The sequence below is a fragment of the Heterodontus francisci genome, chromosome 27, assembly GCF_036365525.1.
Source record: "Heterodontus francisci isolate sHetFra1 chromosome 27, sHetFra1.hap1, whole genome shotgun sequence".
NCBI classification, from domain to species: domain Eukaryota; kingdom Metazoa; phylum Chordata; class Chondrichthyes; order Heterodontiformes; family Heterodontidae; genus Heterodontus; species Heterodontus francisci.
Genome location: NC_090397.1, coordinates 31,104,985 through 31,132,556, shown reverse-complemented (window position 1 = coordinate 31,132,556; position 27,572 = coordinate 31,104,985). Strand labels below are relative to the sequence as shown.

General features: G+C 41.8%; 1 protein-coding gene across 2 annotated transcripts in view; it reads right to left on the bottom strand.

Moving 5' to 3' along the window:
- LOC137384732 (pendrin-like) overlaps positions 1-26,243 on the bottom strand; it is a 50,475-nt gene extending 24,232 nt beyond the window's left edge. The window contains exons 1-11 of one of the 2 annotated variants that reach the window (XM_068059087.1): positions 26,157-26,243; positions 25,281-25,464; positions 21,061-21,200; positions 16,763-16,873; positions 15,826-16,007; positions 15,208-15,372; positions 9,640-9,792; positions 5,644-5,726; positions 5,338-5,485; positions 3,861-3,974; positions 881-958 (exon numbers count right to left, since the gene is read on the bottom strand). In XM_068059087.1, the coding sequence (XP_067915188.1) occupies positions 881-958; positions 3,861-3,974; positions 5,338-5,485; positions 5,644-5,726; positions 9,640-9,792; positions 15,208-15,372; positions 15,826-16,007; positions 16,763-16,873; positions 21,061-21,200; positions 25,281-25,417 (1,311 nt within the window). In that variant the 5' untranslated portion in view covers positions 25,418-25,464; positions 26,157-26,243. Of the gene's footprint in view, positions 1-880; positions 959-3,860; positions 3,975-5,337; positions 5,486-5,643; positions 5,727-9,639; positions 9,793-15,207; positions 15,373-15,825; positions 16,008-16,762; positions 16,874-21,060; positions 21,201-25,280; positions 25,465-25,857; positions 26,089-26,156 lie in introns of those variants that run through there. The other variant, XM_068059086.1, reaches the window with a different exon arrangement.
- Between the last annotated feature and the right edge of the window lie 1,329 nt (positions 26,244-27,572).

The following is a 27,572-nucleotide window of genomic DNA, read 5'->3' as shown; positions in this document are numbered from 1 at the left end:
CTGAAACAGGCCCTTCGGCCCACCGAGTCTGTGCCGACCATCAACCACCCATCTATACTAATCCTACTCTAATTCCATATTCTTACCACATCCCCACCTGTCCCTATATTTCCCTACCACCTACCTATACTAGGGACAATTGCTAATAGCCAATTTACCTATCAACCTGCAAGTCTTTGGCATGTGGGAGGAAACCGGTGGTGGTGCGGAAGGATCTGGTAATCCAGAAATTGAATGGCATGGTCATCTTCACAACCACAGGCAGAGCTGTGCTAGTGGGTGAACTTTGTCTGGAGCTTGGACACAAATACTGAAGAAACCAAATGCCAAAGGCTAAGTCATTCAAATGCCTACAGATCTGCAATATCAATGGAGTGCACAGGAGCAAAACAATCAGACGTGGAACTATATTGCTGTTCCTTCACGATCGCTGGGTCAAAAACCTGAAATTCCCTTCCTAACAGCACTGTTGGTTACCTACACCTGATGGACTACAGCAGTTCAAAAAAGACGCCTCACCACCACCTTCCCAAGGGCAATTTGGGATGGGTAACAAACGCTGGCGTTGCCAGCGATGCTCACATCCCAGCGAAGAATTTTTTAAAAAGACTGATTGTGGGACCAATTTGAATGAGATAGCTCAATTTGAGGGCAGGAGGAGGTGGTAATAAAGATGCTTTCGCTGTCCAGCAAGAAGGCTTCAGAAAGCACAGAAAATGTTAACATTGCTGAGTTCATAGCTTCCCAAATAAGGCAATCTGGCCTGCCTGCCAAAGTCAGTGAGATAAACTCCCAGAATACAACGATGTCCTTTCGTAGCAGACCATCGCTGAATCAGCCCCATCGTTCTGGACATTGCATGTATGAAAAAAAAGGTTACCTTCTGCAGAGGTTCAAGAAGTTTTCCAACTATCAGGATGGCAATCATCACAATTACTGCAGTTAAAAGCCCAGCAATCTGCAATAAATATATGTGCAAGTCTTTATAGAGTTAAGAGTCAACAGTGCTAGCAGGTAAAATTGCTGTTGCAGCATAATATCTAAAAACAAATATATAAAAAAAAACTTGTAATGGTACAGATAAGAACTTTTCTAATGTGTCAACAAGGGATAATGCATAGCCGTTCCAAAATTACAAACATTTGCTTCAGTGTCATTGACAGACATTTTTTCCAAGTCTTTTCATTGTATCATAGAATGATACAGCACAGGAGGCCATTCAGCCCATCGTGCCTGTGCCAGCTCTTTGACAGAGCTATCCAATTAGTCCCATTCCCTTGCCCTTTCCCCATAACCATGCAAAATTTTCTTCTCAGGTATTTATCCAATTTACTTTTGAAAGTTATTTAACCTGCTTCCACCGCCTTTCCAGCCAGTGCATTCCAGATCACAAATCACTGCATGAAAATAGTTCTCCTCCTCTTGCGTCTGGTTCTTTTGCCAATTACCCATGTCCTCTGATTACTGACCCTTCTGCCACTGAAACAGTTTCTCCTTACTCTACCAAAATCCTGCATGTTTGGAAAACCCCTATCAAATCACCTCTTCAGATTCTCTGCTCTAATGGAGAACAACCCCAGCTTCTTTAGTCTTTCCATGCAAATAAAGTCTAACATCCTTGATACCATTCTAGTAGATCTGTTCTGCACCCTCTCTAAGGCCTTGATGTCCTTCTTAAAATATGCTAGCCAGAACTGTAGCAATGGTCCAGCTGGGCACTAACTGGTTTTTTACTGAAGGTTTAGCATTCTATGTCTCTGTTTATAAAGCCAAGGATCCCATTGCATTTTTAACAGCCATCTCATATATACACCCCAATGTGTCTTTGTTCTTCCAACTTCTTTAAAAATTCTACCATTTAGTTTATTTGGCCTCTCCTCATTCTTTTTACCAAAATGCATTACCTCACATTAAGAGTCATTATGGTACAGAAGGAGGCCATTCAGCCCATCAAGCCTATGCTGGCCCTCTGTAGAGCAATGCACCCAGTCTCATTCTCCCACTCTATCCACATAACCCTGTAAGTTTATTTCCCCCAAGAGCCCATTCAATTTCCTTTTAAAATCCTTGATCGTCTCCGTTTCCACCACCCTCATAAGCAGTGAGGTCCAGGTCATTACCACTTGCATAAAAAAGTTCTTCCTCACATCCCCCCTGTATCTTTTGCCCAAAGCCTTTCCATTGGTGTCCCTTAGTCCCGGACCATCAGCTAACGGGAACAGCTTTTCTTTTTCTAACTTATCTAAACCTGTCATAATCTTATACACCTCTATCAGATCTCCCCTCAATCCCCTTTGCACCAAGGAGAACAACCCCAACTTCTCCAACATAACCTTGCAGCTAAAATCTCTCATCCCTGGAACCATTCTGCTAAATCTCCTCTGCATTCTCTCAAGGACTCTCAGATCCTTCCTAAAGGACCCTTTTGCAATAGTCCAGTTGTGGCCTAACCAGAGCTTTACAAAGGTTCAGCCTAACTTCCCTGCTTTTGTACTCAATACTTCTATTTATGAAGCCAAAGATCCCCTATGCTTTGCTGACCACTCTCTCAAGATGTCCTGCCACTTTCAAAGATCTATGCACATGAACCCCCAAAATCTCTCTCCTGCACGCTCTTTAGAACTGTGCCATGAAGTCTATATTGTCTCACCCCCTTCTGCCAAATTGCGTCACCTTAGAGGCCTGCTACCCGACCCGAACCCGACGGGACCTGACGATGTGTTGGGTTCGGGTTGGGTTGGGCCCATCTTCAGGGTACGGCTTTCGTGCTTGGGTCAGGCTGAGTCTAGGTGGAGGTGGGCCGGACACACACGCTAAGTGCTCTGCTGGTAAGTATTGAAATTTTTAAAAAAACTTACCCGAGCTGGGAGTCCGGGGATGAAACGGCGTTGGTACAATGAGTGAGTGACATCACTATGATGTCATCATGCATGCGCTGCAGCTTCTTGGCGGTTCCAAGTCGGAAGGCAAGTGAAGAGATGGTCGGGCCGGGCTCGGGTCGGGTCGGGCCGGGCTCGGGGCAAAATCGGAGGGACTCGGGCCGGGTCAGGCTCTGTTCCTGACCTGAGCAGGCCTCTACATCACCTCACACTTCTCTGTACTAAATTCCATCTGCCACTTGTCTGCCCATTCTGTTAGCCTATCTATATCTTGTTGCAGTTGATTGGTAACATCCTCACTGTCTGCCACACCTCCAAGTTTGGAATCATCTGCAAATTTTGAAATTTTATTCTGTATTCCAATATCCAAGTCATTTATTAATAATCAAAAATTAGTGTTCCTCTCACTGAAAGAGATGAATTTCTATGGCACCTTTCATGATTTCTCTGCATTAAATTGCATTTGGCACATGTCTGCCCATTTCACCATTCTGCCTACATCCTCCTCACTGTTTACCACATTTCCGAACTTTGTGTCATCTGCAAACTTTGAAATGATGCCCTGTATACCCAAGTCAAGTCATTAATATATAACAAAAGGAGTGGTGGTCCTGATGGCAACCCCTGGGAGTCACCACTGTATTTTTCCCTCCAGTCTGAGAAACAACCATTCACTGCTACTCATGCTTTCTGTCTCTTTGCCAATTTCATATCCATGCTGCCACTGTCCCTTTAATCCCATGTCATTCAATTTTGCTAACAAGTCTATTATGTGGTACTTTATCAAATGCCTTTTGTATGTCTGTATATACATCAACCACACTACTTGCGCTTGCTATATTAGTTCTTAATTCACACCATCATGTGGTTAATTCAATGCCCTCTGAACTGGCCCAGTGAGTCACTCAGTTGTTGTAAGAGCAATGTGGCCATGATATTCACTGAAAGTATAAACACACACATATCCATGTTTATCATTACCTGAGTTTTGCCGCCTGTGCTTTCCTGTACAGCTGTACGGGACAGAGCAGTGCCCGCCAAAAAGCATGAGAAACAGCCTCCAAAAATGTTGGCAATTCCTAGAGCAATAAATTCCTGGAAGATTGCACAATTATATAAATATACATGCAAATGGTAATATGGCAGCAACAGAACTATTACCAACAATCATATATCCTTCCCCTTTGATGCAACTCAGTGACAGAGTCTGTGCTAAGATGCTCCAGGGATCAGAAGGTTTGCAGACGTCTAGGAACACTCCAAACATACATGAAGACACTATGCAACTTATACTCCCCTACCCCAGGATGATCTTTTGGCCTTGGGGCCTCTGGCAACTGCTGCCCAACAGCAACCACAAGGCCCTGATGCTAACAGCTAGCAGGGTAGATACAGGCCTCAGGCTACACTCCTGTTTCCACGCCTCTTGCGATCCTAGCGCAAGGTCCTGCCAGGGGGCACCCAGCTCATGCAAGTGACCGAGGCCAGGCAATTTGAATGTCATAAATTGGAACAGACACAATGCAACTGGGAGCTCCATGTCCATGCACACCCCAGCCCCCACCTAAGTAATATTAGCTCAAAAGTTTCATGTTCATTTGAACAATCTGAAAAGATTTTTTTTTTTTAAATCAGCCATATATTAGGGAGACATTATGTTAATAGATTCACATTTCCTTAAATATGAAAGGATTAAAAAAATCTATGGGGTTTGCACTGGTTTTCTGCTGGAGTTATTGCAACAGAAACTGTGAAATTTCGTTCCAGAACTGAGAGTTTTATTTTATTTTCCAATTAAATTTATGTTTGTCACTCAAACCCCTATTCCTATTTTTCAACATGAAAATATTATGGGTGGAACTTTGAACAGGGGACACAGGGATGTAAAACAGGCTGTAGTGGTTTTGCCACCCGTTACACACCCCACCTGTAAACAGACAGGAAAAAAAAAAAATCGGGGAAGGTGTATAACAGACAGTCTATTTTACACCCCTGTTAAGTTTCACCCAATGTAATTTGACAATCTAGCAGGAGTGATATATCGTCTTAAATATGACTGTCAGGTCACAAAGTGCTGTTAGGAACCATTTGATTTCTGAATTTGCTTTCTATCTTGAAGATCATTGGTTCACTATGATTAACAATCCAAAATGATCACATTTTGTAAAACTGCAATAATGTAGAAAATTCATGGCAATAGATTCAAATATCTATTTTATTTTGGAATCAGTAAAATAAAGAGAAGAGGAACAAGTGCACATTTTCAACGTTAACAAAAAACCGTTCTCAACTATAGAAACACAACAGTAGAATCTTGCTGAATAATTCTGGCACTATCTATTCAACCCAAGTGTAGCTAAATCCTTATGAGATAGCTGTGCAGTCTGTAGCCATTTTAACTTCTAATGTAACTAAGACACCAAATACTAACTGATGCCACATTCAAACCTTCTCTTACCTGGTTTCCATCAATGGGATAGTCATGTTTGCTGCCAAATACTTTAGCAACTGAAACAGCCACAGCATATCCCACTATGGCAATGGAAAATGCTGATGCGCCCACTTCAGCAAACATGTTCACGTCTGGTGACACCGGTGGTAAAAATCTGTGCACAAATGCAAAAAAATTATTCAAGTATTTCTAAACTCAATCTGAATTTAATGTCCTTAACAAAGAAGAACACAAGCAGCATTCTTAAAATGTAAGTCAGGAATTGTGACTTTTTAAAAAGAATACAGCAATCTTTTAGTTTTATCTTCTTACCCTGTTGGAATGCTTTTAATAATTCCAGCATTAAATTTCTGTTCCAAATTAGCACCATAGGAGATCCCTGTAGCGACAATAGTCTGGAACAAGCAAACATTTGTATTTAAAAATCAACCACATTTATATATTGTTACTTCTCACTGCACCTTCACCAATAATATTTTAACTCTTAACTTATTCTATACCAGGATCTCAAAACTGTGGAATGCAGAATGTCCCTCAGTCTTTCCTTTCTCCTACATTTTTAGACTTGTAAAACAAGCCCGACATTACTTAATGACTACTTGATGATTTACCTAATCTCTTACTTTCTTTTTTTAAAATAGGCCTTTGCCCTTCATGGTAGTTTCTTGATAAAGATATGTGGGGCTGAAAAACCCTGATCCTCTTATTTATGCCAAGATTGTTTCCACCAGTGCTGACCCTAGCAGAATTTGCATGGTCAGTGGGAAGATACGTAATTAAAATGAGGGCAGTGGGCACCCACACTACAATAGGTGCGACAAAGGTGGCCAGCTATTAATGGAGTCAATAGTGAAACATCTAGAGTACGGTATACAGTTTTGGTCTCCTGACTTAAGACAGGATAAAATTGCATTAGAAGCAGTTCAGAAAAGGTTCACTTGACTAATTCCTGAGATGAAGGGGTTATCTTATGAGGAAAGGTTGGACAAGTTGGACCTGTATCCATTGGAGTTTAGAAGATCCTGAGGGGACTTGACAGGGTGGATGCTGAGAGGATGTTTCCCCTTATGGAACAGACTAGAACCTCGGGACAGACTTTAAAAATTACGGGCCTTCCATTTAAGATGGAAATGAGGTTGTTAGTCTGTGGAATTATCTTCCCAAAGAGCAGTGGAAACAGGGTCATTGAATATTTTTAAGGCTGAGGTAGGTATATTCTTGATTGACAAGGGAGTCAAAGGTTATAGTGGGTAGGCAGGAAAGTACAGTTGAGGCCGCAATCAGATCAGCCATGATCTTATCAAACAGTGGAGCAGGCTCAAGGGGCTGAATGGCCTATTCCTGCTCCTAATTCGTATGCATGTAAACTTAAAAAAAAAATCCCCCACCTTCACATCCCAGGTTACTTTTCCATCTTGGAGCCTTCCCTCCCAATGGGATTCACTTCCCACTACAAGTCTTTTCTGACCCTGCATATTAGCCTCCATTTTTACATCAGGTCCCTTATGGGCAGGAAGCAGGATCCCCAATGTTGGGAGGCAATGTCCCTTCTGATATTGCTGGTTCAGTAAGGGATTTTTCCTTCTTAAATTAGGACCAGCATAGCCTTTTTATTTTTATTTTATTTAGAGATACAGCACTGAAACAGGCCCTTTGGCCCACCGAGTTTGTGCAGACCAACAACCACCCATTTATACTAACCTTACAGTAATCCCATATTCCCTACCACCTACCTACACTAGGGGCAATTTACAATGGCCAATTTACCTATCACCTGCAAGTCTTTGGCGGTGGGAGGAAACCAGAGCACCCGGCGAAAACCCACGAGGTCACAGGGAGAACTTGCAAACTCCGCACAGGCAGTACCCAGAATTGAACCCGGGTCCCTGGAGCTGAAGGCTGCAGTGCTAACCACTGTGCCACTCCATTTTTTTTTTCTTTCTGGGGAGCGAGGGAGAAAGAAATTCCAAACAATTCCACTGGGCTGTTCCTGAGGGTGATGACAGGAACTTGGCAAAATGCCAAAAGGAAATTTGGCCAGTATTTTAAAAAATGTTTATATTTTTTTTGTCCTTTTCCATAAGAATCTGCTTACATCTGATAATCAGGTTCTGAGCCGCCTATTTCTTCATGACTGTTAGCAATCCTGCTCTGTCGTTGATGAAGCTGTGAATAGTAGTAACTAAACCAGCCTGTCCTCCTTTGCTCCCTTGAGACAATAGTCAAATGCTCTATTCTAGCATCTCAGTGAGAAATATCAGACTGTGTGAACTTTAGTTAGCTGCTGCTGGTGGCAGTCCAAACTATGACGACACCACTTCGAGGGAAATGAAGTGTGTTGCTATTTTTTGGAATTGTGTAGATGCCAAAAGATGATGGGTTGAATTTTACCGCCCCCCTGACGTCAGGGGTTATGGCAGGGGGGCCCGGAAAATACCTCTGGGAGAGGCCCACCACAGGCCTCGATGCCGGGAAGGCCCCAACCCACATTACTGGTGGCGGGGAGTCCTTGTGCCAGTCCCCTGCCCCGCTGCTTGCCGACAGGGCCTCATGGCAGCCTGCCCCCGGCCCCCACTGCAGCTCGGCGACGGGGCCTCATGGCAGCAACCCTCCCCCCCCCCACCCCCCCACCACCCTGCCGCTCGGCGACAGGAGCAGGATCAGAATATTTAATGTAATTTAAGTATTACTGAAAATAGAGACATTTTGTCGAAGCTTTTCGTCGTGCACTCATCAGGACAAATCGCAAGAATACCCAAGTAAGCAAAAGCAACACCTATATACTGTACGAGAAGAAAGCACTGATTGGTTGGCACATCGGGGGGGGGGGCAGTCCGCCATGGCCATGTAAATGGCGGCTCCGCAGAGTAAAACCGCGCGTGCGGGCTGCCATTTTAGAAGCTGGTCGCTGAGATTGGCGGCGAGCTCGTAAAATTCAGCTTGATGTCTCCAATGAAGGTAACCACTATGATGGTGTCAACCTTGACTCAATGGTAGCACTTTTGCATCAAGTAAGAAGGTTGTGTGTTCAAGTCTCAATCCAGAGACTTGAGCCTGTAAACTAGGCTAACACTCCAATGCCATACTGAGGGAGTGCTGAACTGTCAGAATTACTTTCTTTCAGCTGAGATGTTGAATAGAAGCCCTCACAGGTGAATGTAAAAGAGCCCATAGTTATTTGTAAAGAAAATGAGTTCTTCCCACTGTTCTGGCCAATATTTGTCACTCAACCAGTAACACCGAAATAGAATTCAAATTATCTGGTCTATATCTCATTGCTGTTTATGGAATCTTGCAGTTCAAAATGGGCTGCTGCGTTTCCTACTTTACAACAGTGACTACACTTCATTGTCTTTAAAGCACTTTGGAAGATCTTGAGGTAGTAAAAGGTGCTATAAATATGCAAATTATTTCATTTTTAGGCAAAAGGGTTAACTGTCATAAAAGCAAAATGCTGCAGATGCTGGAAATCTGAAATAAAAACAAGAAATGCTGGAAATACTCAGCAGGTCTGGCAACATCTGTGGAGAGAGAAGCAGAGTTAATGTTTCTGGTCAGTGACCCTTCATCAGAAGGGTTAACTGTCATATAGGCAAGTAATTTCTGTCTGTATGAGCCTTGCACAAATATTGGGAAAAAAAAAATCTTCCAGTCAAAAAGTAAAAAGACAAAATGCAACTTTTAAACAAGCTTATGAATGGCTGGATGGTTTATCTATTTGTTGATGCAGTGGAATTTGTCTTGTAAATAAGCAAAGTGGATCATCAAAACACTACATTGCCCCGAGTAGCGACAAACACACAAACTGAATTCAATCTTGTAACAAAGAATTTAGAAAACAGATGACATTAAACATTCCCCAGACAATCTGTGGTACTAAGCCAAACATTTTTCAAGCCAAATTGGATCACAAGGTCTTAATCAATTTGACAGAGCAGCAGGTGGGGCAACAGAATAAACGCTACTATCCCCAGGGTTAGAGGAAGTAAAAAAAAAAGCATAATTCATGTTCTTGATTGCGATCCAACTGCCCAACGGTGGGCATCATGTGAGAACAGCATTAGGTTACCCAATTAACCCTTGTTTGGTTGATTAGTCTGTTGATGTTTAATGTTAGCTCTTGTGTGAATAACAGGCATGTTGGTGGGTTACCATACAGGTGGCTGTTGGAGCGAAGCCAGATAAAAATGGGTACCTTCATGAAAGAAGAGCAAAAACTGGAAAGAAAACAAAGCACTGACTCTCCAACCTCCTCACCTATGGGATTGACTTAAACTCCTTAGGTTTCACCACAGATAATTTACTTACCACAATCACTTCAATAGGAATAGGCACTTTAATCTTATCTTTGAAACGAGCGTTGATTTCTTTCACAATTATACACACGACAAAGGTGATTAAGCCAGCAATGAAGTCTGCAATATTGGTTTGTCGAATATTACGGAATATGTCAATAAGGGTCTACAAAATAAATTAAAAAGCAGAACTTATATCAAATGCCACATCTCAGCCAGAGTAGCAGTTTGAACCTGAGTTAGAGAAAGGGATATTGGTTAAGTTTTCATATTATACCAGCTCATTCAGTTGGTAACATTCTTTATTGTGATAAAAAGTTATGGATTCTAACCACACTATGGACTCAGCACATATTTAGTGCAGCCCGGAAGGTGTGCTGCATTGTTAAAAGTGTTGTTTTTAAGATGTTAAACCTACATCCTATTTGCCTGTTCAGATGGCCATACAAGATTCCATGGCATTTTTTGAAGAGCAGGAAGTTCTCCTGATGTCTTGACTAATCTTTCTCTCAAACAACAACAAAAATAAATACGAACATACGAAAATGCCAGGCAGGAAAAGTGCAGCTGCTCCATCAAGTCTACCCCCACCACAATGGCTGGGCCATCATAGCTAAACTGTCCTTCTCTCGCCTGACCCCACTTCCCACCCCTAGCCATGTAATCTCCTGAGAGAAGCAGAAAAACCCAAGGCCAGTAAAGGACAAAAAAAAACTAAAACTTTTTCTCTGACCCCCCGCCATTAAATTAACTAATCATCAATCTCGTTTTCTACTTGTGAAATCTTGCTGTGCACAAATTGACTGCCACATTTGCCTGAATAATAATGCCTGCATTTCAAACCAATTAATTTGTTGTGAAGTGGAGAAGTGGTGCAATTTCTTTGCAGGTAGTGACAGATCAGACTTGGATATGATGTTCTCCACAGTCAGATAGCCTGCCAGTAGTCACCGTCAACCTAATGCATGATTAATGGTGAGTTGGGCATGGTACCAGTGGGCAACTGGTCGCCATGGAACTGTACCACAATGTGGAGTCAGTGCCTACAGGAATGGTTGGAAGGAATAACATTTTAAGATGATCAAAAGAGTAAAAAAATGAATGCTGTGTTATTATTCTTCTAATATTTATTTTTCTCCCTTCTTGGAGACCTGAAATGCCCCACTTTGGGTATGCAAGCATGGATTGCTTGCATTGAAAGTGAAAATCACACATGCAGACTGGACAAGCAAACAATGTGACCACTTTTTCAAGCTTCTACTAAACTGAAGAGGTCACAATCGTGTTAAGGCAAGCCTTAGTTTAGTTTAGAGATACAGCACTGAAACAGGCCCTTCGGCCCACCGAGTCTGTGCCGACCATCAACCATCCATTTTATACTAATCCTACACTAATCCCATATTCCTACCAAATCCCCACCTGTCCCTATATTTCCCTACCACCTACCTATACTAGGGGCAATTTATAATGGCCAATTAACCTATCAACCACTTTAGCAAATCCACCTAGCTCCCAACAAAATCTTTTGTTTGTGTGTGACTGTAGTTTCGTGGCAAGTATCTCTAATACATAACCAAAAAGACGAGCAAAAGCTGACCCGAATGCTTCAAAAAAGCTGACATCTTAAGCATGGCCAATTATCTGGATGTTGTGCGTGAGTCCTGTGTGCCAGGGATTGCTGCTGGGTAAATGATGGGGGTGTGGTGCATTGAGCAACACAAGATGTTGATCATGTGGTGGATAGATGTCATGTGAAAATGCATTCACTGACCATGACTACCTGTGTGAGGTCATGAGACTTCTTCTGGCACTGCTGCCACGTCCTCTGGTTCAGACTACAGGAATTGATCTCCCTGGCCACCTGCTGCTACTCTCTTAAGGGTGGTTCTTGAGGGCCTCCTGGCTCCCTGCAGAACCACAACGTCTCTCCTCATACCCACATGCACCATGTATCCATCACCCTGGAACCCTCTCTCTGCCCTGGTGCTCCATTTTCCATCTTTTCAATTCCAGCAATATTGTTGTGCAGCTTCCCTTTCAGAGACACTGCCTGCCTTTAAGAGTAGCAGGCTGGCTGCACATGATCTTAGCACAGCGCTGTTCTGCCCACTGCTGAGTGCAGAGGCAGGCAGCAGTGTGAAGAAGACATCAACAGCCTGGAACGTGCTTGGCCCACCTACTGTCAAGTAAATGAGGTTGGAGAACCAAGTTTACCTGCTGCCCAGCTCCAAGGGAATGGGAATGGGCAAGTCATGAATCATGACCTCCACATCCAAACAATGGGGCAAACATATTTTTAGCCTTCTGGCGCAGTCATCAAGCTGGAGTGAGAGTTCAAGACACATCAATACATAGGAAGCGGGAAGAACTGCTCGATACTTTAGTTGAGAAGACAGTCACACACCTCCCTTTCTGCACCTGCACGGTCAGATAGCAGGATAGGGGAATCTAGAGGAGGAGGAGAATGTGGTCCCACAGGTACTGGTCCTATCCAACAGGTACAAGGTACTTGCTATCTGTGAGGATAAGGATGAAGGCTGCAGAGAAGTTGGCCAGAATGCTAACCATGTCACTGTCGGACAAGAGCCAGTCCATGGCAGGGAGGAAAGAAGACATAATGTCGCAGTGGTAGGGGATTTGACCATGAGAGGAATAGATAGCATCCTTTGCACAGGATCAAGGATCCCAAATCCAGATGGCACATCTATAAAATCAGTCATTTTGCTATTCTATTATGGAAATAACTGAGGCACTGTATTGTGACATACTCCACTACGTCAACATTATAAAGAACAAGGCGACCTGTGACTGTAGCCAGCAGACAGGTGCATGAGGGTTTCATTATATAGGTCTTTCAGTGAACTTGGATACTAGACCTCTTCCTTTTATTTTCTTCTGGCCATATTTGCAATCCCTATTCAATTTTAATGCATTTATTTTGTTTTGCTTTTAGATAACTGATGCATTCTTTGTTGCACAATGAAAATAGAGAGCCTATAAATGGGACAGTGAAGTTATTAAAATGTGCAGTATATGTAGTGTACCATTTCAATTTATTTTTCAGTCATATTAACGCTTGTGAATATTATTTTCGTTGTGTATGTGCCCTATTAAAATTGAGTACTCCCCTAACTGACAGACTTGTGCTGGTGGATAGGCAATGGCCAAGTGTGGAGCTGTGAGAAATGCAGATCAACTACTTATAGTTATGAAGGACATCAAGCAATTCTAAGGGTCTCAGGTACTGTACTTGCTATGGGATCAGTGCTTGCAGGGTGCTCAGTTCAGAGTCAGTGCCTACTGTCATTTGCATAGGGCCACATGATGGCTCAGATCTTCGAATGACACGAGTACAAAATAACAAACTGAGCTACTCCATGCATGTCATTGCTGGAAGATGTATTCTCATGATGCACACGGATCTGTGCAAGCAAAAATTAGTGGTCATCTGTGACACTGGAATTCCTCAATCATAACTGCATTGTGGAGTTTTGATCCCAAAGAATCCTTAGTAAAAGTGTGAATCTCCTCCAGTGCTAACACTCTTATAACTATGTTCCTGATTGCAGTTGCTCCGATGTTGCCATGCACTCAATGGCTTATGGCAGCTTTGACAACTGTTTTTCCAAGATATCACTCAAATAGAACATGGTAATGCATATTTAGTTATTGCTGAACTATCCAAACCAACTTTCATGTGCAGGGAGACAACTGACTTCTCAATACAGTCCTGCTACAACCTACATTTGAAAGTATTCCCACTAAGGTCTGTACCTCAGTGCTGCTCTTCTCCCCGTACCAGGTGATTTCCCCCCCACCCCCCCCAACCTTCCACAGGGTATGCATTTGTGCTGGTAGCTGTTTCAACTGGAAGTGATGACAGTTTTTGTTCAGTTATGAGGTGTTACTTAAGTGTTGCTGGTGATAGCCTGATTTATGAAGAGAGCTAATTGAACATGGAGTCTACTAACCAATGTAATACTGCATTGTCATTACATGAATTGTTAAGTGTTTGTGTACTATCATATGGATGCACAGACTAAAGATATGAGACTACAGAAAACCTGATTTTAATATGGAACAGACCATGATTTATTTGTAATATTCCAATCCCTTCCAGACTCTTCCTGCCAACAATTCCACCATGTTTTCTTCATATAACACCAATACCTTCATGTCTGCAGCCACCACCTGCTACATGCAATGTCCTTCTATTATGGTTAAAGGTAAAACTCTTGCTATAACAGCTGTGGAGATTGAGAGAAGTTGGCTGATATGGTGTTGGATGCCTAGAAAAATTGGGCATGGAAGACTGAGGCCTATAACATACCAAAGTGCCCTAGTGCAGGCAGTGAGTGTAAACAGGAGCAAGAGCCAGTGCACAAGACTCACTCACCTCACATTTTGTGTAAATTAGGGAACCTCCATAATGTAGCTGGAGCACTTATTCAGGGAAGTGACATTTAAATTTATAAGTTTCATTAGGCACCTGTGCCCTTAAGACCTCCCCTCCCCCGGCAATGGCCCCCTATAACCACACTGTCCTGTGCATATATCTCACTGCCACACTTGGAAAATATCCACTGTATAACAGACAGCCAACAACCTTTCACTGGCTGCTGGCAGATGATCATGCAGCCCTGGTTTGAGATGCATTTTCAATCCGCTGTATTTGGCTCATAGAAATTGCTTGCTGCAATATATTTCCTGTCCTGTTATGGTGTGTTAAAAGTAATTTATCTACATCTACAATTTTCACTTCTGATACCTCACATTACATTCCTGTCAACATTTGTGCGTGTCAATACAACCTTTTACACATTATCTTTTACAACCACAATCTTTCCCTTGTGTGCACATGATGTTCTGCTCTCTAACTTCATAATATTCAGTTCGTACCCATGTTCTGCTTTACATTGTGTGCAGCTTCATCTGGACCTCCTGCCAGGTCCTCTGCAGAGACACCATTGATGCTGTCAGCACCATATTGCCATGTTAGAGGGTTGCCCTTTCCAACAAAAATGTGTACCCATCTCCCCATGACCACACTCACAAGCACAGTTGAGTCTCCTTGTTGAAAATGACTTCAATCTGTTGCTTTGGACCAATGTTCAACTATTTGTCCATACACAATAGTTAGATTCTTTTTGAAATTCATGGGGAGTCGAATGGTTGCTTGGCAGCCTCTTTATTGCACAAGTCATGATTGACTGCTACTTTTGTTGTTGCTGCAGCTTATGAATTTGTATTTCTCAAGTGTCTTACTATGGCTTTACACATGTCTTTTTATGAAATGAGGATTATTAGACTGTTAATTAGTTTGAATTACCTTAAATTTGTTTTTAATCAAATGTTATAAAAAAGGCAATGGTTGCAATTTGAGTAGTTTAAAAATGAGCAGTTTTTATCTTTTCCCCCCTATGCATTTTATAACCAAACTTATAGAGAAAAGCAGAAGGTGGCAACCATATCTCTCAAATAATAAATATAGCATTTTACAGTCACAAATAGTCTTCATATTCAAAACTGCTTCACATAAAACAGGACTTTGTGCTTAACAAGCACAAGAAAATATACTCACATATATGACGGAAAGGACGCCCATGTAACTCTTTGTTGGGACACTTAAACATATTTTCAATTGAGAGACAAAAACATGAAATGCAGCAGCTGTTGTAAATCCTCCCACTAATGGGACGGAGAGGTACCGAACAATGAAACCAACTTGCAGAATTCCAAGCACAAGCTAAAATTTGAAGGAAACAGCTGTTATGAATATTATTTAAACAGTAACATGTTTTAATTCACAGAATTATAGAATGGTTACAGCACAGGATCAGCCCATTGTGTCCACACTGGCCCTTTGCAAGAGCAACTCAGCTAGTCTCACTCTCCCGCCCTTTCCCTGTAGCCCTGCAAATTTTCTCTTCAAATAATTGTCCAAATCCTTTTTGAAAGCCACGATTGAATCTCCCTCCACCATCCTCTCAGGCAGTGTATTCCAGTTCCTAACCACATGCTGCATTACAAAGTATTTCCTCACATTGACAAAAGAACCAAAGGCATTCACATTAAATCAGTGTCCTCTGGTTCTTGACCCTTCCACCAATGGGAACAGTTTCTCCCTATCTACGGTGTCCAGCCCCCTCATGATTTTGATTGAGGAGTAGAAATATCAACACAATTAAAAGTATATTACCTGAATAATGCCAGCAAGAACAGTAACTGAGGATGCAATTACGACTCTCTGGCCATCTCTAGCAACAGTATCCACAACTGTACTATTGAGATCTGTCATGTTACTTGAAATCAGGAAATTTTCATCAGGTGTCATTGATAGAATCAAAGATCCTATCATCAAACTGGTAATTGGAAAAGGTCCTATGCAAAGTCAAGCAAATAAATGTATCAATGTCAGGAGCTGAACAGAGCAATTGCATATTATTCTGACTGATATGATATGATGGGAGTTTTCAAATAGGAACGCTCTGCAAATTTGCAATCCAGTTCTCTTTCACCCATATAAATTTTCTCTTCTTTCCACGTATGGTGCAAACACATGCCGGAGTAAGATTTCACGCATGCCAGATGCCCTCCTGTAGCTTATCTACGTGGCCATTCTTCATACATGAACCTATCTAGATGATGAGAGTGGACATTGGGGACATCACAATGGAGCGCCATCCTATCCTCATCCCAATGTTCTATTCTTGTATAGGAAATGTATGTGTGTTGATTTGATTAGCAATAATATTTTCTGTTATGTGCACACTCATGTAATTAATCAAACTCTAAAAGTAGGCTTTTATTAGGTGGGGACTAATTCTGATCAAGTCTAAAACTGATCTCCTGAGTTCCATGTGATCAGGTAAAAATCAAAAAAAAAAATCAAAGTACTTCAGCTAATCCAATAAATGTTCAGTTGTAGTATTGCCTACAAAGTATAGTTAAAGCAGAAGGCATAGGCTATACCTAAAAAAAAGCTTTACAGCAAACATTCATTAACAGACTATCTATTAATAAAATCCCAATTCAGCAAATGTACAAAGCACTTCCATTTTTATTTGGAACATACCCATTCTAGAGGTATGAACAAAAGAAAACTCAGAAGATTCAGACAGACAAAGTGTACTCACCGACAGCTAAATGCCTTGAAGTTCCCAAGAAGAAATAGGGCAGAATGGGGAAAAAAGCTGAAAAGAGACCATAGGCAACAGGGACTTCAGCCAACAGAGCAAATGCCAGACCTAGAAGTTAAAAAAAATTAAAATACATGAAATATTTGGTATAAATATTATAATCTCACAGCAAGCAACAAAATAGTTCTGATCAAAAAAATTATCTCTGACATCTGTTGTGTGAGGCCTGCTCCTGCTTATGACATGTCTGACTGGACCAGAAAAAAAGTTTGTCGTGGAGAGCTGTAGCATTATGTAATAAAATCTGACTCACATACTGGTAAATGTCTAGGCAAATATGTACACTACATATTTGTTTTATTTCTTTAAAGCTATTTCATAGCAAAAGTCTAGCATCTGTTTTACTATTCTCTCCCTTCATTAAGAAATTTTAGTTGCTGGTACAAACAATGAAAAGTGAATAGTGTGTGACCAAAGAGCAGAGCAGAAGAAAATTTTCTTCCTAAGTTAACAGATTTGTTTCTGCAAAGCTACATCACATGAATAGACCTGACACCATTTTTGCAGTTCTTGTCTGGAATCAAAATTCCATCCAGAAGTAAGAATGATATGACATTCTGGTCCAGTTTTTCCAATTACCACCATTTTAATAAAAACAGAAAATGCTGGAAATACTCAGCAGGTCATGCAGCAGCTTTGGAAAGAGAACGAGTTAGCATTTCAGGTCAATGACTTTTTGTTGCGACTTGCAGAAGTTAGAGATATAACAGGTTTTAAGCAAGTTCAGAGGCAAAGAAGTGGGCAGGGAAGGATAGAATGAAAGGGATGAGTTTGATAGGTTGGAAGGCAGAAGTGATTAAATGACAAGAGATGATGGTAGTGGGATAATAAAGAAACAAAAGATGGGTCTAGGAGGAGCTGTTAATGGCAACAGCAGAACCATTCCCAAAACCTGCTGTCTGAAAAAAAATGAGAGTAGTGGTTATGAACTGAAATTGTTGAACTCAATGTTGAGTTTGGAAGGCTAAGTGTCTAATCAAAGATGAGGTACTGTTCCTCGAGCTTCAATTGAGATTCATTAGAACAGTGTAGGAGGCCAAGGGAGAAAAGTCAGAGTAGGAGGAGTGAGATGGAGAATTAAACTGGCAAATGACCAAAAGGTCAGGATTATGTTTCTGGAATGAACAGAGGCAAAGTAATCACCTAATTGGCTTTTCGTCTCCCAATGTAGAGGAGACTGCATTGTGAGTGACTAATACAGTATAGTAAATTGAAAGTAGCACAAGTAAATCGCTGTTTCAACTGGAAAGAATGAATGTTGGGTGCCCTGGACGGTGAGAATGGGAGAAGTGAAAGGGCAGGAGTTGCATCTCCTGTGCTTGCATGGGAAGGACAGCAGGTGTTCGGGCTGATTGCTGAGTGAACCAGGGTGTCAGGGAGGGAACCGTTCCTTCAGAATGCTGGAGGGAAAGGTGTGTTTGATGGTAGTGGATGACGATCCATTGAATGTGGAGGCTAGTGGGGTGCAAGGTGAGGACAAAAGGAACCCTATCGTGATTCTTGGAGGGAGAGGAAGATGAGAGCAAATGTCAGGGAAATAGAATGGACTTGGTTAAGAGTCTGTGAATCATGGTGAAGGGAAATCCTTAGTTGAGAAAGGAAGACATATATTGGAGACCACATTGTGAGCAGTGAATACAGTATTCTAAATTGGGAGGTGGCAACATCAGAACAGATGTGAGGGGGATTGAGAAACTGGGAGAATGGGAAAGAGTCCTGACAGGAAGAGGGGTAGGAGGAAGTGTAGTGTAATCAAGGTAGCTGTGGCTGTCACTGAGCGTATAGTAGATATTGGTCGATAGCCTGTCCCCAGAAATGAAGAGAGGGAAGTCGAAGAAGGGAAAGGAAGGGTCAGGGATAGATCATGTGAAGGCAAGGAAGGGATGAAAATTGGAAACAAAGTTAATTAAAATTTTTCAGTTTGGGGTGAAAACAGAAAACCACACAGATACAATGTACTGGAAAACGAATTGAGGGAGGGGATCAGAGTAGGACTGGAACAAAGAATACTCCACATATCCATGAAATGGCAGGTGTAACTAGGACCCATAACTAGGTCCCATTGCAACACCTTTTATTTGGAAGAAATGAGAAGACTCAAAAGGAGAAGTTGTTCAATGCAAGAACATGTTCAGCCAAACAGAGCAGGATGGTGATGGATGGGCACTGGAGAATTATCCCCTCCCTCAATTCATTTTCCAGTACGCTGCATCTGTGTGGTTTCCTGTTTCCGCCCCAAACTGAAAAATTTTAATTAACTTTGTTTCCAATTTTCACCCCTTCCTTGCCTTCACATGATCTATCCCTGACTCCATTGAAGAAGCAGAGAGCCTGCAAGTTGTCCTGGTGAGGGATGAAAGTGTAGAAGGACGGGACATCCATGGTGAAAAGGAAAGGGTTAGGATCAGGAAACTGGAAGTGGCAGAGGGTGTTGTAAGAGTCGCAGATGTAGGGGGTAAGAGGCTGGACAAGGGGACAAAGAGAAAATAGTTGAAATAGAAAGACATAAGTTCCCTGGGACAACAAGCTATAATAATGGGCATACCAGGACAGTCCTGTTTGTGGATCTTGGGAAGAAGGTAGGAGGAGGCTGTGCAGGGTTGGGAGCTGAGGTTGGAGACTGTGGAGAGAAGAGCTTCAGAGAAGAAGAATTAGTGACTGGCTTGATGTTCGGTCATGGGGCCATGGTCCAGGGGAGGTAAGAGGAGGTTCATAGAGTCAGTATTCAGTCTCTACAGGATAGAGGCCTATTTGCAAAACAGCGCCAGCCTGGTCAGCAGCTTTAATGACAATGTCAGGGTTGTGCCTGAGAGAATGGAATGCTGCAGGTTCAGAGGGACAGAGGCTAAAGTGAGCGAGGAAACTTAGAGAAATTGAGATGGTAGCTCCCAATGAAAAGATCAAGAGAGTACAAGAGGCCACAGGATGGGATCCACGTGCAGCAAGAATTCTGAGGATAGGAGAAAGGGAAATGTGGTAGGGATGGGAATGTGGCGATGGTGGTGAAAAGACTCCTGGCCAATGAAGTTAGTGTAGAAAAGGGAGAAGAGCTCGCATCGTGTCAAGTTTAAAATTGACTGAGTTGGGGGTGTAAGAGGATGAAGCTGAGGTCTTTGGTCAGAGGAAAGTGAAGGGGGAAAGTATGATTTAGAGGGGCGTTGCTCAAATATTACTGGTTTACTTTGTCTTCCCTTATTTTATGACTAAACATCATTCTCTGCCTGAGAATTCTCACAAGAGACCAGATTCCAGGTTCTGCAATTGTAGCTCTACAATCAGGCTAACCAGCAGTTGCTCAGGAACAACCTATGGTGAGTAATCTCTAATCCCTTTATCTGCACCAGGATGAAGCACATGGCCTCCATTCAACATCTCCTGTGATGCTACCATAGGCTGCATTGCATTCAAGTTGTGTAACTTTATTGGACCAGACAGCATAGAGAAAGGCTGGTTTGATCTTAATGCAGTATATGAACTATTCAAACACCAAAACACGTCCCCAAATGTTAAACCACTTTATTCAGATCCTTTTATTAATAAGTAAGACTTGGGCCTGTGATTCAGATCATAAAGTCAATGAGTTCTCAGTGAAGGTTTTAAATTCAACAGTTAAAAATGTTACCCTTCATGTCACCATTTTAAGAAGTAAAAAGTGCATAAAATACAAGGAGTCATAAGTATCATCCATTGCACTAGCTAGTTGGTGAAAATAGGCCTTTTGCTACTTTTTTGGGAACATAGTAATTTAAAAGACCAGCCGAGTTCCATTGGCTCAAAAGTGGTCGTCGGTGAGCTGTCAGCCTAGGTAAAAAGAAAATACCATTGGTAATAATTAATGCAATGTATAAATATGGATTCCTCTTTTCAGTAGCAGATTATATACCTGTCATGTCATCGTTAAGGGGGAAAAATAGATTTTTTTCTTTAAATTAGTGGAAAGGGTCATATTACACGAAGCGTATTTAACCATGCCACATATAGAATGGAACCGCAACTAAAGGTCAATTATAGAAAGTACGGAAAAGGAATTTGGTCTTAAGTCACAAGTCTGAAAATTACCGATAGTTCTTAGTCAGTGAAGAGGAGCAAAATTCTCCACCTCAGTCAAATAAAGAACAACCAGTGACTGCAAGAACTATAACTGCGTAGACCAAGAGAACTATCAATTCCTTCAAATTCTAATGAGAAAGACGTGAAGTGAAATAGAAAATGTGTCATCCTGCAAAGAAACGTACCTTGTAATGTTGCTACCAGGCCAGTGCTCAGCCCAGAAATAATGTCACCAGGCAACCATTCCTTCAATCTGTACTTGGGCAACCAATCCAATACAGGAAGAAGGCTTTTAATTATACCCATAACCCTTTTAGCTGAGCAACTGGGGAGGAAAGAAATCACAACATTTATAACCTGCTATAATACATGCAGCAAAATCAAAATCATTGCAGTTCAATTCACATGGGACAATCCCAATGTCTGTCAAATTATGTAGTGCCCTTCATAATATGGGCCAGACCAAAAATAAACTGAAAACAAAGAAGAAAATCTAACAGTATGGATTATAATAACACAAAATGTAGAGATTTCAAGGACATAACATCATAGGATTAATGAGACATTGAAAAATCACAAATTTACCTCTTTGGTTTGTTTCAATAAGAAGAAATGCTAAAAAGCAACAAAAGATCTCATTCCAATCTGCTTTGAGTCTATCCCGACCATTTTTCATTTATTTTCCTACTCTAAACTTATATTCTTCTACTCTTTGTTAAACCAGAAATTGACCTGATTCAATTTTGAATGCTACAAATGAACCAGCGAGCAATCTACTCCACAAGGACATTTCAGTTTCCTGGCCCTAACAGTTTCCTTTTTACCATGGATGTCCAATCCCTCTACATCTCCTTCCCCAATCAGAACAGCTCTCTACTTCTTCCTTGACTGGAGGCCCAACCAGTCCTCATCCACTACCACCTTCCTCCACCTACCTGAACTTGTTCTCATATTGACCAACTTCTGCTTCAACTCTGCTTAATTCCTCCAAATAAAAGGCATTGCCATGGGTACCTGCTTTGGTCCTAGCTATGCCTGCCTTATTGTGGGTTATGTCGAACATTCCTTGTTCCATTCCTAACTCAGCCCTCAACTGTGTCCACTCTATTTCATACATTTCTGCTCTCACCCCATCCCCTCCCCTCCATTCTGGAACCATGATAAGGATCTCCGTGTCCTCACTTTCCACCTGCCAGCCTCCATATTCAACGGATTATCCTCCACCTCCAGCGTGATGCCATCAAACATATCCTCCCCTCATCTTCCAGCATTCCGATGGGACCGTTCCCTCTGCGACATCTTAGTCCACTCCTCAGTTACCCCCAACACCCCCTCCCTTTCCTACAGCACCATTCCATACAAGTGCAGGAGATGCAACACCTTCCCTTTTACCTCCTCCCTTCTCACCGTCCAAGGCCCCAAATACACCTTCTAAGTGAAACAACAATTTACTTGTACTTCTACTTAGTATGCTGTATTCGCTGCTCACGACGTGGTCGCCTCTAAAATGTGGAGACTAAACGCAGACTGGGTGACTGCTTTGCGGCACACCCCAGTTCAGTTCACAAGCATGATCCTGAGCTTCCTGTCGCTTGTCATTTCAATTCTCTACCTTGCTTCCACTCTGACCTATCTTTGTCCTGCTACAGTGTTCCAATGAAACTCAAAGCAAGCTCAAGGAACAGCACCTCATCATTCAACTAGGCACGTTACAGCCTTCTGGACTCAACACTGAGTTCAACAATTTTAGATCAGAACTTTTGCTCCCATTTTATTGTTTTTTGCTGGTTCAGTTTTTCTCATTTTTCTTAATCCATTTACTTTGTGTTCAGACGGCTGCTAGCCTGCCATTCACACTTCATCCGGACACATCTTTTGGTTCTTTACTTGTCCCATCCCTATTCCTTTTGGCTTTGTACCATGACACCTTTTGTCATTTAATCTCTCCTACCCTCCACCCTATCAGACCTTCCTTTTTCTCCTGCTTCCTACCCTCCCACCCTTCACTTGCTCAAAACCTATTAAACTTCTAACTTTTCTCAGTTCTGATGAAAGGTGACAGAACTGAAACATTACCTCTGTTTCTCCCTCCACAGATGCTGCCTGAAATGCTGAGTGTTTCCAGCATTTTGTTTTTATTTCAGATTTCCAGCATCTGCAGTATTTCACTTTTGTACTATAGGCCAATTAGTCTGACATCAGTAGTAGGGAAAATGCTGGGATCTGTTATTAGAGACATGGTTAACAGGGTACTTAGAAATTCATACGTTTAGGCAGAGTCAACATGGATTTATGGAAGGGAAATTGTGTTTGACAAATCTATTACGTGTTTTTTGCAGGTATAACTAACAGGTTAGATAAGGAGGAACCAGTGGACATAGTGTAATTAGATTTTCAAAAAGCACTACATAAGGTGTCACACAGAGGGTATTGTACAAAATTGGGGCTCATGGGACTGGAGGAATATATTAACTTGGATTGAGGATTGGCTAACAGACAAAAAGAGAGTAGGAATAAACAGGTCAATTTTAGGTTGGTAGTGGAGTAGCACCAGGATCAGTGCTTGGGCCTCAGCTATTTAGAATCTCTTTCAATGACTTAAATGAAGGGACCGTGTAATGTATTGAAGTTTGCTGATGATACAAAGTTAGGTAGAAAAGTAAGTTGTGAGGAGGACACAAAGAGGTTGCAAAGAGATATAGACAGGTTAAGTAAGTAGACAAGAATGTGGCAAACAGAATATAATGTGGAGTTTTCCACTTTGGGTAGTAAAAAAATAGAAAAGCAGAATAGTTTTTAAAAAGGTGAGTGACTGAAAATGTTGATATTCAGAGGAGCCTGGGTATCCTTCTATACAAATCACTAGAAGTTAACATACAGGTACAGCAAGCAATTAGGAAGGCAGATGGTATGTTAGTCTTTTTATTTATTTTTATTTTTTTTATTTTAGAGATACAGCACTGAAACAGGCCCTTCGGCCCACTGAGTCTGTGCCGATCAAGAACCACCCATTTATATTAACCCTACAGTAATCCTATATTCCCTACCACCTACCTACATTAGGGGCAATTTATAATGGCCAATTTACCTATCACCTGCAAGTCTTTGGCGGTGGGAGGAAACTGGAGCACCCAGCGAAAACCTACGCGGTCACAGGGAGAACTTGCAAACTCTGCACAGGCAGTACCCAGAATTGAACCCGGGTTGCTGGAGCTGTGAGGCTGCAGTGCTAACCACTGCGCCACTGTGCCGCCCTCTTTTATTACAAAAAGATTGGAGTACAAGAGTCAAGAAGTCCTACTACAATTGTCTAGGGTCTTGGCGAAACCACACCTGCAGTTTTAGTCTCCTTAGCTATGGAAGGATATATTTGCCTTCGAGGAAGGATAATGAAAGTTCACTAGACTAATTCCTTGGATGAGGGAATGTGTGGATTCTCCTATGAGGAGAGACTAAGTGGGTGATCTCATCCAAACATAAAATTCTTAAGGGGCTTGACAGGATAGATGCTAGGAGCATGTTTCCCCTGGCTGGGGAGTCTAGAAGGGAGGGGGGAGGTCACAGTTTCAAAATAAGGGGGTAGGGCATTTAGGACTGAAATGAGGAGACATTTCTTCACTCAAAGGGCTGTGAATCTTTGTTATTCATTTCCATGCTTTGGATTTATACTCATTCCTCTAACTGGCCTCTTGTACTACCCTACTCCACAACCCCCCACTCCTTACCCACCATTTGTAGCCATCCCTTCAGCTGCTGCAGAATTCCCTCCCGAGACCACTCTACCTTCCTCTCCTCCTTAAAGCACACCTCTTTCACTAAGCATTTGGTCACCCTTCCTAATCTTTCCTTTAGCTTGACATTCTTTATACCTCTATGAAATACCATGGAATGTTTTTCTACATCAACGGTGCTATATAAATACACGTTGTTGAAAAATACAAAATGGTATTTGCACATTGGGCAATAGCTGTTGGGTGGAACTAAACCAGATTCCCAGATGAATTGAGTGGTCTTGTTCGATTCCTACCTTACATTCTAACCAGACTGGCAGCAGCAGCAATGATAGTTGTCTTAAACGCCAATCAGCAATTCTGGTTTATAATGTTACAAGAAAAAGTCATTTATCTTAATCAAATTCCGTTTCCTGCCAGATTTTGCAATTACTACGTTGCAATGTTGGATCGTTTGAAACGTATCCTCCCAAAGAAATTATTTCTTCGGATATTATTTTCAATGGACAATGATAGTTTTTTAAAAAATGGTTTCACCTCATGCCTGACAAATTATGACGTCTCGGTGAATTTAAGGGGAAGAAGAATCCGCGCTGGTTTCGATGCGTAATAAAAGCGAGAGGCTAAGAGAGCTTTGAAAAGGATGCCTTGAGAGCCAGAAAACCTTCACTCACCTGCATCTCTTGGCCAGTCGGTCGCGTATAGTTCTGGGGACCTTTTCCTTTTTTTCATTTTCCTCTAGGAAACTAGTTTCAGAATAAACTGAACGGGCCACAAAGTAGTTGTGGTTGAGATTTTCTGCTGTCTGCATTTCTGTCGCTCCAAGACTGTCCTGTTCAGCGAACAGGTGGCTGGATACTGAAAGAGAATGATCTTTGGTTATAAACCATTAGCATGGGCATCCCAAGGAGGGACCATTGAATACACTTCGCTCTACTACAAGGATTCAAGGCATTTTCAACTCGGATTCTCCTTTCAGTATTGATTTTCAGTAGAAGTTACTTAAGTAGATTGTAATCCATTCGAGGCATTGCCTGTTTACTGGAGATGGGGCGGTGATTTTGAACTCTCAAAAAGTGGGATCATTGAACGGCGACCCGCTCTCCTACAGTTTACAAAAAGCAGCTCTTCCGGATAAACAGCTCCCAGCACAATAACAGAGACACACGAACAAAATCTGAAAGTCTGCAACACCCCGAGAGAGCGCGTAATAGTGGGAGGTTTATCTCCACTTCCAGCAACTCGGCTTACATCAATAGACACTTATCAAGATCAGAGACACTCAGCGAGGCCAAACCGAGCACCAGTTCGCCTTCTTCTCTCCAATATCCACTGGCACTCTGCAGAATGCCCACTCTGCGTCCCCAGCTTAATTCATAGAAACTCCTGTTCCATGTTCTTGTGGATGAAACCCATAAAAATCATGCATAACAAACTGGGGTTTAAAAAAAACCCTCTACCTTCCCCCAGAAAATGAACACGTGGATGGCAACCCCCCCCCCCTCCACCCCGTGACCTCTGATCATTTCACAGCAAAAGAGAATACCCACTTTTAATATTAGTTCGTGTGTTTTCCGTTCAGAGCACTTATTTTCTGGGCAGATGATTTTTTTTCGACATTTGAAGACTTTTTAAAAAGCAAAATTTTGACCAATATTATCGACCCAATTCACTCCGAGGCTGTCCAGCTAAAAAGGTAGTTACTGATTAAAAATACAAGCAAACGTTGTGAAAATGCCAAAGCCAAGTAACATTCTGGTTCAGAAATACACAGTATGTGAAGTAAAATACTTCTAATTTCATAAACTTCAAAACTTTCTGTATGTAGTAAAACATCTGAAGTTTGTCAATATGTGTTCAAAACCTATATATAAATAAATAACCTAACACGTCACCACCACGATCTTGAACCTCTCTGGATGTTGCTTGGTGTCATTGAGAGGGTAGAATCTCCTGCTGGTTTATATATACTCATTATAGTCTGGGCTTTATTTATACTGCACATACAGAGCAGCCCGCTCCGGATCGGGAGAGATTGCCTCAGGTCTGGCACCCACTGCTCACTCACAAATAAACACAGGACGGTCATAATATTAACAGATATTTTGCTAAACTACTGACTGAGGTAAAAATACATTAACAGTTACTATCCATTTAGAATTAGAAATCATTTGTTGCTAAAAAAAAAAACCTGGAGCACCTACCCAAAACATTAACCTAAAATGATGCTGGAAACTTAAAATAAGAACAGAAAATGCTGGAAATGCACAACAGGTCAGGCAGCATATTTGCAGAGAGAAACAGAGTTAACGTTTCAGATCGATGACCTTCCATCAGTTCTGATGAAAGGATCCACATTAACCCGCCTTTTCTCTTTACAGATGCTGACACACGTGCTGGTGGTGATCCTCAATGGTAACAAACCCAGTAATCAGTTTGACAAGTTTACACAGGCAAATGTGGGCTTGGGAAATTAAAATGGGAAAAGTGGATGCACAGGTAAAGTTCTTAAATTATAGAGATATCACAGGGTTAAAAGGGAAACTGGATTTTTCAGGTATAGCATTGTGCTGGAGTGATCTCATGAAACTGTTAGCCATTATCAACAGGTAGTAATGGAACATTGCAGAGGGTCAGAGTAAATAGAGTGCTATTTGGGGTATTGAGAGAGAGTCGTTCGTACCTAATCTATATACTGAAACTGTTTCCACTTCAAATGGTTCCACAATATGTTGAAACAAAGACAGAAAGTGCTGGAAATACTCAGCAGGTCAGGCAGCATATGTGGAGAGAAAAAACAGAGTTAATGTTTCGGATCCTGACTGTCTTGCAATGTTAACTCTGTTTTTGCTCTCCACAGATGCTGCCTGACCTGCTGAGTATTTCCATCATTTTCTGTTTCTGTTTCAGATTTCCAGCATCTGCAGTATTTTGTTTTTGCCACAAAATGTTGTGTTCATTGACAT